This window comes from Triturus cristatus, chromosome 4_1 (assembly GCF_964204655.1).
Source record: "Triturus cristatus chromosome 4_1, aTriCri1.1, whole genome shotgun sequence".
NCBI lineage: Eukaryota > Metazoa > Chordata > Amphibia > Caudata > Salamandridae > Triturus > Triturus cristatus.
Genome location: NC_140585.1, coordinates 498,348,114 through 498,361,225, shown reverse-complemented (window position 1 = coordinate 498,361,225; position 13,112 = coordinate 498,348,114). Strand labels below are relative to the sequence as shown.

The 13,112-nt window shown below is 40.2% G+C and overlaps 1 protein-coding gene across 5 annotated transcripts in view; it reads left to right on the top strand.

Moving 5' to 3' along the window:
* Nucleotides 1-13,112, top strand: part of ABCC9 (ATP binding cassette subfamily C member 9) — a 947,014-nt gene that overhangs the window by 561,427 nt on the left and 372,475 nt on the right. For all 5 annotated transcript variants that reach the window (XM_085652729.1, XM_085652730.1, XM_085652727.1 and 2 more), the window contains 2 exons: nucleotides 8,902-9,122; nucleotides 11,255-11,421. In XM_085652729.1, coding sequence (XP_085508855.1) covers nucleotides 8,902-9,122; nucleotides 11,255-11,421 — 388 coding nt within the window. The remainder of the gene's footprint in view (nucleotides 1-8,901; nucleotides 9,123-11,254; nucleotides 11,422-13,112) is intronic.

Below are 13,112 nucleotides of genomic sequence, written 5' to 3'. Positions count from 1 at the left end.
ACGTTACCCGGGGCCGGGCACCGCGCACCCGTCGCATATCAAACGCGCATCCTTCACGACTTAACCAATATGGCGGCTTGAATTCACGCACCCACCGGGGTAGGTACACGATCGGAATGCAACTCCACTTTTTGCAAAAAAAAATAATCTATATATATATTTTAGAAAACAAAAACATTACATTATTTTTACAACAAATAAAAACTAATGTAAAAATATTTTTAACATATAACACTTACAAAAGATCATTTAAAAACACCTTTGAAATTCACTGAAAAAACCAAAGGTTTCAGGTACGTTATAGTTAGAAATCATCATTTAAAAAACCTTACAAATTCACTGAAAAAACCATAGGTTTCAGGGACTCTATAGTTAGTTGGACATTTCACTCATACAAAACCATAGAAATTCCGCCGTTATAGTTAGTTCAGCTAACTATAACACGCGCCCCCGCAATGCACTGCTGATGACGTCACATATTACATCATTCATGACATGGTCGGTGAGATCACTGATGACATCACTGATGACATCTCAAATTACATCACTGATGTTCAATGATAGTCCACTCAAAATAGTTTTCAGAGTGATTTTTCTTCACAAAGTGTCTCATCAATCTTGTTGTATTTTTAGGCCAAGCCTTAAAGCAGAGAGCATGCGCTTCTAGCTCTGCAAGGCATGCTGTATTGGAGTATGCCCTGGTAGCCCCACCCACTCTCTACCCATATTTGTCATTGGCTTGTGTCATTGTCCTTCATAAATGCTGGCTTCTGATTCGTAAATAGGCATGTTAGTCCCTCCTTGGTAACGCCTTTTCTGCATTTGTTACCTCCCATAGCGACTGGACCTTTTACTTGGCTCGTTACACGGTCTACATTATAAGTCGGTGAGCACTATTTTGTTTATTGACTAATGAGGACAATGGTGGCTGCTTGCTTTTTAAATATTTGCTTTGCACCCACACAGGACAATGGCGGGTGTTTTTCTTATGGAGTGCTATGCCGCTCTAACTTTAAAAGTGGCTGCCCCCTACCCCCACAGCACTCACGTTACAATGGCGATGCTTTTTGTATTTACTTTTAAGAATGCGGCATTCGCTTCAGGGACCCCGCTCTTTCTTTCACCTTTAATTTTATTTATTTTTAAACTTGAAAAGGGACACCATGCTCAGTTTAATTCTTTTTTTTTACCTTTTATGTTCAGCGTGGGCCTGCTTCAGGGACATTGTGCTCTGTTTCATTTTTTTTTTAATACTTTAATAGTTAGCGTGGCGCCCGCTTCAGGGATACCCCTCTCTGCAATACAATAGTTCACGCTTTTGCCAAAGTTTGACCTATTGGTATTGTAAATGACAATGCCTTTTATTATTATAAAAGGCATTGCCATTTAGAATGCCAATAGCTCAAAATCTCGCAATTGCGAGACCTATTGCATTATAAATGCTTGTTTCTACACCTGAAAGTGCTCCTGTGTTCATTCATCCCCACTTTGGCCTTCCTTGTGGTCATACCCATGCATCTTTCACCTTAGGTGCATTTGAGAAGATATGCAGTAAATGTTGAGTCACAGTTTGTGAAACCATTTTGCACCCAGGGGGTTCTGAGGCCCAAGTCCAGTTGTTTTGTTCTTTTTGTGAGTGTACACAATTTTCAGTGTCCGCACCGGGTAAGGCATGTTAAAGCTGGTAGGTTCCACAAGGTGGTTGATTGTTATGTACCCTCTGTGGTTTAGGACAGGTGTGGACAAGTTCATTCTTTATTGATCTTCCTCGTCTGAATGAGAACATAGATTTTTCAAACCCTAGCGAACCTGATGTCAAGATGTTCCAATGTTTCTTTCGAATTTTCTGATCTGGAGTAAATCTTGGAGAAGTTTTGAGTAAGACTTCCCTTGGGGTATTTGCTGGTCTCCTGCAAGCCCAGTTCAACACCTGTTTAGGATGGTTCTTCTCGCTCAACTTTTCAGTGAGACGTTGTGCGTGTGTTGGCGCAGTTGATCCAAGACGCAAACGGGCCCACTTGAGGAATCTTCTGTGCCTGTCCAGATAACAAATATATAATTGATATATCCTATCCATAATTTTATATGGTCAAGAAATGGGCTGTCCTCACTGTAAATGTGTTCTTCCTCGAAGGCAGGAACGTACATACAGGCCACGCTGGGGACTAAAGTACTGCCCATCCAAGTCCCATGGGTCTGTAGGTAGAGCACATCATCAAACCTAAAGTAATTTCTTGTGAGGGCAATGTGCGCACAATCCATCACAAATTCTCATGGGGTTATGGAAGTCCACTCCACCTTTTGTAGTAGGTGGTCAACCACTCTTATTGACTCCTCCTGTGGGATACTCATATAGAGCGATTCGACATCCAGCGTCATAAGTAGTTGGTCCGCTGAATTGAACTTGAGGTGGCTCAAAATCTTGAGCATGTCTTTGGTGTCCTGTACAAAAAAGTGAATTCTTTTCACTAAAGGCTGCAGACAATGGTTCATGTATTTTGACAACGGTTCCAATGCTGAACCTAGGCCTGCCACCATTGGGCGACTTGGTGGAGGTGTTTTGCCTTTCTGAGGCCTTTCTGAGGCTTCCTGTTTGATGATCCAATCTTCTCCTTCAGTTATTTTCATCATTTATGTTATATAATCCACAATATCTTTTATAGGATCTTTTGTCAATTTCTTGTAGTTCCTACCATCACTGACTAGTTTTGACATTCTTCTCTACATCTCTTTGGGAAGGACTACCACTGCACCTTCCTTGTCTGCTGGCTTTATTATTATTTCAGTCTCCTTTGCCAGGTCAGCTCGTACTTGTTTCTCTGCTCGTGAGGTATTGTAAAAATGTTGACATTGTGAGTTGCTTAAACAGTCAATCTCTCTCATAACAGCTTTTTCGAAGGCTTGTACCTCGATAGGTAAGCTATTAATGGGTGGGCTGAGAGTGGACTTTCTGTGAAGGCCTGTGTTGGTCACTCTGTCATCTACTGGTTAAACTAGAAAAAAGGTTTTTAACCATATGATGCGAAAATATTCCGCCATCTCTTTTCTCAAGGTGAAAATGTCATATCTTTGAGTAAGGACAAAACCATGACCTTTATTAAGGACTTCGTTATAACTCAAGTAGCTTTATCTTTCTTAGATTGATCACCACACTCTGTCCATGATTGTCCCTATTTGTGGGGATTTGCCCATCTGGTCCCTTTGTTCCGCATTTACCACATTGCATGGTGCAAGAACGACGCAACTATGATTGATAGAAAATGTCCCTCTCTGAGGGTCACCCCACACTTTTTGCTTCCCTCCTCCTCTTTTTCTATACTCTTTTTGTTGGTCTGAAGACTCTGAGCACTTTACCAATTTTTACTAGTGCTAAAGTGCATCTGTTTCCCCCTAAACATAATGACACTGGTATACACCTGGTTGGCATATTTGTTGTATTGGTAAGTCCCTTGTTACGTGGTATACCATATTCCCAGGGCCTGTACCTCAAATGCTACTAGTGGGAGTACAGTACTCATTGTGCCACCGCAGAAGTAGCCTTTCAAACATGCATCAGACCTGCCACTGTAGTGCCTGTGTGCTATCTAGCTTACCCCGACGAGAGAGGTGGTTCCTGACTGATCTGGGTGCCTACCTCAGCCAACCAGGAATCCCATTTCTAGCATGGGTAATACATATAACTCAATGGTTCTCTCTAAGAAAGATCTAAACAAAATGTTCAATACGAAAAAATTAGCTGGAAACTCAATAAGCTTGCATTTCTCTGTTTTTTAAAGAAGCAATGTCATCCACATGTTCATGGCTTTCAAAAGATTCAATCAGCACTGCCTCGATGCAGAATGCCATTCCTTAGGCTTTTTTTAGGGACTCCTCGATTTAGAACAACTGCATTCTGCTATCGACTGCAATACCTCAAGCCATTATTTGACGTGCTACTGGAATAACCTCCCCTAATTATAAAAAAACACTACCTCAGTGCTGGCATAAAATTTACAAATGCAGGGGGTCAATGTAGGTTGCGTATCGTAGGTTAGATATAGTATCTAACCTACCATACCTAAGTAGGTAAGTATGGTCGGTTAGATATGGTAGGTAGGTTAGGTATAGTAGGTTAGATACGGTATGTAGTTATGGTAGGTTAGTGATGGTAGTGTAGGTTGGTATGTTATGGTAGGCAAAGTATTATTGGTAGGTAGATAAGTCTTGCAGGTTACTTATGATAGGTAGTTTATGATAGATATGGTATGGTGGGTAAACATATATGGTAGGTATATTTGGAAGCTACTGTAGATAGATATGATGGGTGGTATGTTATGTTAAATTTGGTATGATAGGTTTAGTATGGCAGGTAGAGTCGATGTGATAAGTTAGGTATGGTAGCTTAGTTATGGTAGGTTAGGCAAAGCAGGTTAAGTATGGTACTTACAGATTGTAGATGTTATGTTAGGTTAGGTTTGATAGGGAGGTGTATTACGGTGGTATGGTAGGTAGGTTAGGTATGGCAATCCACTTTTCTCTTAACAAAATGCAACAATTGGCAGAACCAACAGGTCAGGAAATTTTATGTATAAAGTGATGCTCTACTGATTGGTGAGGTTGTACTTGTGCTGGACAAAAACATGCACATTTTCAACAGTGATTAAAGTTAACCTCTCTTTCAATCAAGTTCACGGGCACAACCTGGACTGCTGCGAGGGTTTGAATAAAAGCCAGGACTTGTGAAATTAAGGTAACCCACACATTAGATACGGAAATGCGAGAAGAAGATAGGTATATGGGCTCGAAACACCTAAAAGTGTCCCTAATCTACAGATACACTTGGTTAATAAGGCGCATTCAGGCTATAGAATGAAGGTCTACACAACGAATATAAAGATAAATTAATCAATGAATTACATTTTATAAAATTTCTTAATGTCTCAGTGGCCTGATGCAGTGCCAGTTCTTGTGTTAAAAACTGCCATTTCACACACAGATGCAAAATCTTGCACTGTTTGCACCTTTGCACCTGCTGCTTTGCTGCGTATGTTCATGCCACAAGAAGCTCGGGCCTCATTTATGAGGTTTTGCCGTAGGGCAGTACCACAGGCCTTCCTAATGCACTGTACAGCAAAAGAAAAGGGCAGGAATGCGCTGTATCTATGAGATACGGCTCAATCCTGTCCTTTTCCCCTACAGCGGCGCACCATGGGCTGACGTGCGCCAATGCAGGCACCTTTGTACCATGGTGCAAGGGTGCCTGTGTTGCAGGGATGAAAATTTTTGTTCAAGAAGGTAAACCTTCCTGCACACAAACAATCACAAGAGGCTTTTTCCTCTTTCTATGTGTGCTGCAGAATGCTAATGGAAGCTTTGACTCATCCTAAGGTAGCGCAGAAGTTTAAAATGCCTGCCGCTAAGAACGTGTACCATGTAGATAACAAAGTGCATATAATCTAAATAGGTCAATGGGTTACTCCTTCTGTAAGAGAGCTCCTTCTGTTACTTGTCGTTTATAAGTCTAAATCCTAATATAGAACATTGAGCTATTAACTGTCATCAAAGAGCTGCATGTATACTGCAAGGTATATGTTAGAGCTATATGGTTTTTTGCCCAGTCTTTCATTATCCTAACCTTGCCAAAAGGGTTCATTTGGGTAGAAAACAATTCTTATGTTAAAGAGAACCCCTAACAATGATGTTATGTTTTAAATTCAGAATTTGTGTTATTTCAGAATAAGGACTCTTAGTCTTAAATTATATTTCCTACCAGTATCGATGACATGTCACTCATACACTACACCTTGTAGTCCTGTCTGATGTAACATTTCCTACACACTGATTTAATCACATATGATTGTCTCTGTGCAATGTGTGTGTGATGTAAAGGGCTCTGATACCTTACACTGGTATGAGTGGTGCTGTATAATGACATTAATCTGAGAGACAGTGGTTATGGAGACTTGAGGGGCACTGTTAAAAGGTGATAGTGAGGAAATCCGTGGTAGAGGTGGTCATTGGGGGGGCGCCAACAAACATTGTCGCACCAGTGTTAAAGCCAGCCCTGACCGGGCCTGCTTTTGTCAGACTGGGCATCACAAACAAGCACCACAGGGAAGAGTAGGGGCTGCTGGGATATGCAACACTAAATGGCTGGGTCAGAGTGTTGTGCCAATCATTTAGTATCCCAGCACCCCCATGTCTTCTCACCAACTCGAGCTTGAGTTAGGAATGGCTTTTGGAGTTTGCTGAGCAATGTACAGACTGGACACCAGATTTTTCTTGTCTAGACAATACCCAGCTGCCTCAATTGAAGTTGTGGGTGTTTTTGTTTTATGCCATGAAGAGAGTGGGGCTGCTTTCCAGCGAGGGACTACTTTACTTCCATCTCGGAAGTGGAGCATAAGCCCAAAAATGAATACATCTGTGAAATGCACTAATCTGTAACTAAGGGCCAGAAGAACGACCATGTACAAACACTATTTTGCGACTTGCAAAAATTTGCGACTATTTAAAATCGTGCTTTGCAACTTGCTATTAGGAAGGGGCGTTCCCTTCCTAATAGCGACTCTGTAGCAATGTTTGAATGTTTTGCGACTGCAATTGCCCCTTCCCCTTTGTGACTTCCTCTAAAAATATTTTTTAAGTGCAGACAGTGGTCCCAGGTACCACTGCCTACCCTTAAAAAATTAAACGAAAACGTTTCTTTTTTTTTAGATGCAGTCCGTTTTCCCTTAAGGAAAATGAGCTGCATTTTAAAAAAAACTGCTTTATTGACAAGCAGTCCCAGAAAGGGAGGTCTGCTGAGCCCAGCAGCCCAGCAGGCCACCATCCCTAGGATTGCCAGCCATTCCCAAATTGCGAGTGGCTCATTAATATTCATGAGCCTCGCATTTTGCTACCCCATTGGGAATCACAATCAGTGTCTCTGACACTGTAGTACATTCCAAATTGCGACTCGCAATTGAGCGCAAATTACAAATCGCAATTTGGAATGGTCGTACATCTGGCCCTTGATTCGAGGTAACTTGCCCAAAATAGCGAATGCTGAATTTGATGTCCAAATGCACTTTTGTTTGCCTATATATCTGTATGTATGTGTTTGTATATGTTTAGTCTTGTGTATTGTGTGTGCTGTGTGGTTCTGTTAGGTCATTCCCAACAGGTAAATGTGTCCACAGGGAGACCTATTGAGAACTCGTAAGAATCTTGCGTGGCCACTGGATCGCCAGGTAGCTATCCCTGTCCGACTAACCTGCCGAGACTAAAATAGCACTAAGAGGGGGGGGGGGGGGGGGGGGTTGTTTTTTTTATCAAATAGTTCACACCAGCCTATTTATTACCATCAAAAATTCGAGAATAATAAACTGGCTATCAGTACATACAAATGCTAACTGCATTTTTAGATACAATCAACAGGGCCAAATCCTAAAATAAAGGGAATCAAAGAAATGCCAGATTTCTTTATAGAGCTTTTGCAGCATGATATCCTCTTGGCGCTGAGAATACACATATAAAGGGATGCAGGATTTGATGCAGAAACATTTGAATGGATGTATAATAAATGTTCTCCTTTTATATCATAAAGGTAGGGATTTCAATATTATTAAACTAGAGCGTTTCATGGAAATAGACATAGACATGAGAAAATACAAGGGAGAATTTAGGATTTCGACATCACTCTTTATATTGAGACTAGACATATTTCAATGCATTCTCTGATAGCAATAGAGAAAAGACTGAAGCGAGATGCGTAACTTAATTCCTGGTCAATAAGGTGTGAAATACCATCATATATTTATTTACGATTTCACTGGTTGCTATGAAAAATGTGAAGTTAAAAACAGCAGATACTTTGACATGTTACTTGGAAAGATACTCATAGTGTGTTTTTATGTTTATGCTAAACGATGGAGTTTGATTGTAAGTCATTTTCTGAACATAGGAAATGAAACAGAAATTGTCCTGTATCTAGATATATGTTTCTAACTTTATTGATTTTTTGATAGCTCTGGACTGGACTTTTTTAATGTGCCTGGCGCTACTTTACATCAATAAATAAATACTGGTTTCCGGTTACAACATAAAATAAATGTTTCAGTATCCATTGCAGTTAAAAAGAGGGTGTCGCCAAACAAATACTTTTGGGGCAATCACTAGGGGATGACGTGCCTCGTACCAGGCTTCAGATTGTGAGTGATGTTGCCCACAGATGCACTGGAGGAATTACAGCTTCTCTTTGAATGGATTAACATTCCTTCCCCCTTTGGTTGCAGACACAATTTATTGTTTCACGAAGGAAACACCTTTTAATAGCTAGAAAATTATAAATATATGTAACTCGTTAGAAGGTCTCTTAGAAATGCAATAAGTCTATTTAACACATCTCTTTGAAGTGTCTTAAATGATAAAAACATAGCTGAGAGTGCATCGGGACAAATAAGCAGTTTTCGTCTGCCTATAAACCCTCTCTGTACTGCTCAGTCATCATAGATGTAACACGGCCCGAACTCTCGCGCGCACAGCATCCACGAAAGCGCTTCATGTCGTAACGGCTTTTACTTCTGCTGCTACCGATCTTTAATGAGAACATGGTCTTTCTTTTAAACACGTCTTCTGACTATATATCAATGTATGCTATTTTGCCGTGTTCAATGTCAGAGTGCACTTTATTTCTGGAAGCCACTTTATATCAATCCAGTGCTGTCATCCTGGTCTGTCACGTTGGAATCACAGACACAACGTGTTAGGACAATGTGGTGAACCAGTCAGACATGTTTCCAAAGTATTTTAAAATAGACGGTTTCATGAATGACTGCTCAAGGGGTGGCACAGTTTACTAAACACTCTTTTGTGAAGTATGCTAATATTTATTGGACTGCTGGAGCCGAATTCATTCCTTTGTCTAAATCTGTCACACAGAGGAAGAAGAAGAGGAGGATGAGGAAGACAACATGTCCACGGTGATGCGTCTCAGGACCAAGATGCCCTGGAAGACCTGCTGGAGATACCTCACCTCCGGAGGCTTTTTCCTGGTCTTCCTTATGATTATTTCCAAACTGGTCAAACACTCTGTCATTGTGGCGATAGACTACTGGCTCGCTGACTGGACTTCCAATGTCAATGTTCCAAACAGTCCTGAGGTAAAACATTTATCATTGAATAATTTTTTTGGGAGCAATGTGTCATCCCCTTGATTCGGCGCATTTTAGTCATTACACCTTTATTAAAGTACCACTTACAACCAACACTTTTCTGGCCATTGAATGTTCATTGTCATAAGTACTCCACAGACGTAACCTCCAACGAGATGATTTTTTTTTAAATTTACATTTAGGACAAAATATTTTTGTCAGAAGATATATATGCCAGAGTATTCTGGTAGCATGCCATTCAGTTTACTGTTCTTCCTCTCATTCGTTTCACTTTTTCTTTCCCTCTTTTTCACATTCCTTCTCTTTAATTTTGTCTCTCTTTCTGTTTCTCTCTACCGCACACACTTTCTTTTGTTTTTCATTCTCTAGCTCTATGTATCTCCCATTGTATATATTATGTCATCTACCTGTGTCCTGGCTCTTGATGTGGCACTGCACATCCTTGAATATGATTCACTAATGATATCAAGAAACAGTTGGAAATGCACATCCTACGGTGTACTCTTAAACATAGTACAGATATAAGTATATTCTTATTCACACAGAACTCCAGGCAAAGACTCGTAAATGTGCAACAACCATACATTTTCCAAGAATATTCTAACTTTGCACAACGTGATCTCATTGATTTTCCACTTACTGGAAAATCTGCATTACCAAATGATATGGAAATGTGTATATGCACAAAAATTTTATGAATCTAAAAACAAATCTCTTTGGAGAAACTCTATTCAGTGCACACTCATCATATCCGGACATTTCCCTTCTCTTCCCCATTTAGGATAGTATTGCTTTTCATAGGTATAAATATCGATACTTTTTCCTTGTCGCATTTGCATTTCTAAAGGCCACTCTCTGTAATGTCCTCTCCACTGCTGCTAACCATTGATTTACACCAGTGGATAATCTGCCACATTGTGGTATTTACTATTACACATGTGTCTTTCCATATCTAACAAAACAGGTTTGAGAAATAAACTCCCTACACTTTCCGTATGTATTTCCTTCCTGGTTGTGTAACGTACCGACCGGTTCATGCAGTTTGCCCATGTGGAGCTTGGATCTGTCTGTCCTTCCCCTAGATGAGAACCAGGTTCTCTTTGATCCCATTCTTACATCCTGCCATTCACGGGATTATCTCTGAAGCTGGGACGCTTCAGTCTGAGTTGAACCTCTTTTGCAGGTACGATAAAATCTCGAAGTGGATGACACAGAATTTTCATCTTCGATTGACAATAATATTTTTGGGGAGGGAATAAATTCAGAACACTTTTACCCATCCTCGCATTTAAAAACTATTTTGTAAATCCAGTAATCGAAAAAATATCCATGATCATGTATATTCTGACAAATGTGTAATCTGTTTTCTCATTAACCAGGAATAGCTTTTTTGAACTGATTTCAAATCTAAATGAATCTGCACTATTTTTCAATTCAATTCAATTCAATCAGCTTTATTCGATTATAAAATAATCATAAAAGCACAATACAATGTTGGAGACGATATATGCAAACATTAGATTATTAAAAATCCATAAAATAGCACTACAAGTCACATCCAATAAGGTTAAAAACACAATTTACATCATGATTGAATTTCTACATTTTATCACCAGCTTTAAATATATTCAAATTGAAACGGTCAACTGTTCTTCTCCTAGTGTTTGTAAAAACAGAAAAGCAGGCCGGCATTGTCGTAGACCCCGATTTTTTAAAATTAGCAAAATCCACCTGTACCTATTGTGAGAGTAAAATTTACAGAAAAGCAAGACGTGAATAGTGTTGATTGAAAGGACACATCATCACAGGGGCATTTACACAACTCCTTTGACCAGTTGTTTTGGGCAGGAAAAGTAACGAGCCTATGAAAAATGCCCAATCTCAAACGGGTCAACAGAAATCTATCATGTTCTTTTGTAAACATGTTTAGATAAGGCTGGAGTCTATCATCTGCCACTATTAACTGCACTACATGAAGGGTTGTAATTGGTAATGTTTTGTGGTATCTGGTTTTGTTACTTTAGCTTAGCTGATAGACGTGTTATAGAGAAATATGCATGAAATCAACATAATTATTCTGCAAGATGCTACATTGTGAACGTGTATTTCATTCCCCACAGGATGCTCAATCAGACCGAACATATTATGTCGCTGGTTTCACCATACTATGCGGCTCTGGCATCTTCCTTTGCCTTGTGACTTCTCTGACGGTGGAGTGGATGGGGCTCACAGCTGCGAAAAATCTTCACCACAACCTCCTTAAGAAAATCATTTTAGCACCAATTAGGTAGAGTATTTCGAAATGATTTAACCCAATCAAATGTTAGCATAAAATGGAATAGCAATTAGGCCTGGGCAAAATTTAAATTACGGCGGTGTAATTCATGTAATTTCAGGACTTTCTTGTTACAATTGATACCTGATGGTTGTATGTCGGAACCCCGCATGCATTTTCCACACATTCCTTCACAATGCAGTCACTACCCTGACTGCGACGTTACCACGCATTGCTTTACCACGCAAGCCATCACAAAGACTTGCTTTAGGGGTCGCTGGACTTTTGAATGGTAAATTACCATTCGAACTCCAGTCTAAGCAACAGTAGGGAAGGTGTTGGACTTAAAACTCCAACACCTGTCCAACACGGCACCCATTACAGCAAGTTGTTTTAATGACTTGCAGGTTAATGTAACTTGTGGTAACGTCGCAGCCAGGGTAGTGACTGCATTGTAAAGGTCATTGTTGAGACTGCGGAGTACAGGATGTTTCCCTTACGTGACTTTCCAGAAATTCTGCCATTCTGAGTAACTCTGCTCCATGTGCGTTAAAAATGTATAGTGAACTCACAAGAACAATAGAATGCTAGCAGTGTTTATTCGCAGTGTTTTTGGTTTATTGCACTTTTTTAGTGCATAATGCATTCTCACATCAAAAACTAATGCAAACACACATTTCACACTAAAAGTTAGTGCTGAATGATGAAGCTGCCTTTCGCATAATACTCATATTTTCACGTAATTTTGCCAACATTTCATGGAATTATGTGAAAGCAACTTATGCTAATTTCACACATCCCTAACAACAATATCTCTACTAAAATAGGGATGCATCTCTTCTCTACTAGTGCATGAACATACTGTATCTTTAAAAGGCACAGTCGGTCCAGATCCTGAGTGTGGAACATTATAGGGCCTATTGGGCAGTGCTACTGGTCCACAAAAAGAAGATAAAAATCAGAGTCACTATCAATCAGCATGCAAGATACAAAGGGATCACTTAGCATTTGGGAAAGTGGGAACTCCAACTGTAATTAGCAGACTTCTCATTCCCCCAAAACTGCATTTCCCTTACCACATTTAGAGATGCAGTAAGTGCCAGATTTCCAGTGGTGGGGCCTCAACCATCTCAGTTGTCGAAAACCCTTGACCTGGCAGCCTGACCACCATAGGGTTATGTGGTCAAAGTGGTGGATACCGCCAACTTATTGAAGGTTGGTCATCCTCCACTGATTTCCCTGCCCACTTCTGTTGTGCAAAACATGGTCAATCTGGGTAGGAAAACAAAGAAATGTCCCTAATGTGGTGCGTGAAAACACCCTGTGTGTTGGTGACATTTCTCTCTTACTTTCCAGAAACAAACATTCAGATTCTGAGGTTTGTTTCTGAGAAGTAAAAAAAACGTCAAGCACCACACATTAACGTGGCAGCCCACTCGGCATTCAGTTGTGAAAATAAGTGCATCAGTCACGCATGCAGATGCACTTTTGTCAAAGAAATCTCCACCACACAGGTAGGGTCTTTTCATAGTGTGGGTGGTTTGCCACTGAGAAGTCAATAGCTTATTCTTCTACCAACCTGGTGTCCTGGCGAGCTAAATGCCAACATTTACATGATATGCTTAGTCTTCAACAGAAGGTATGTGGTCACTTTAGCATTCATGACTCACTGGACTACTATGGGCGAGGAGTCCGAGTCTTAA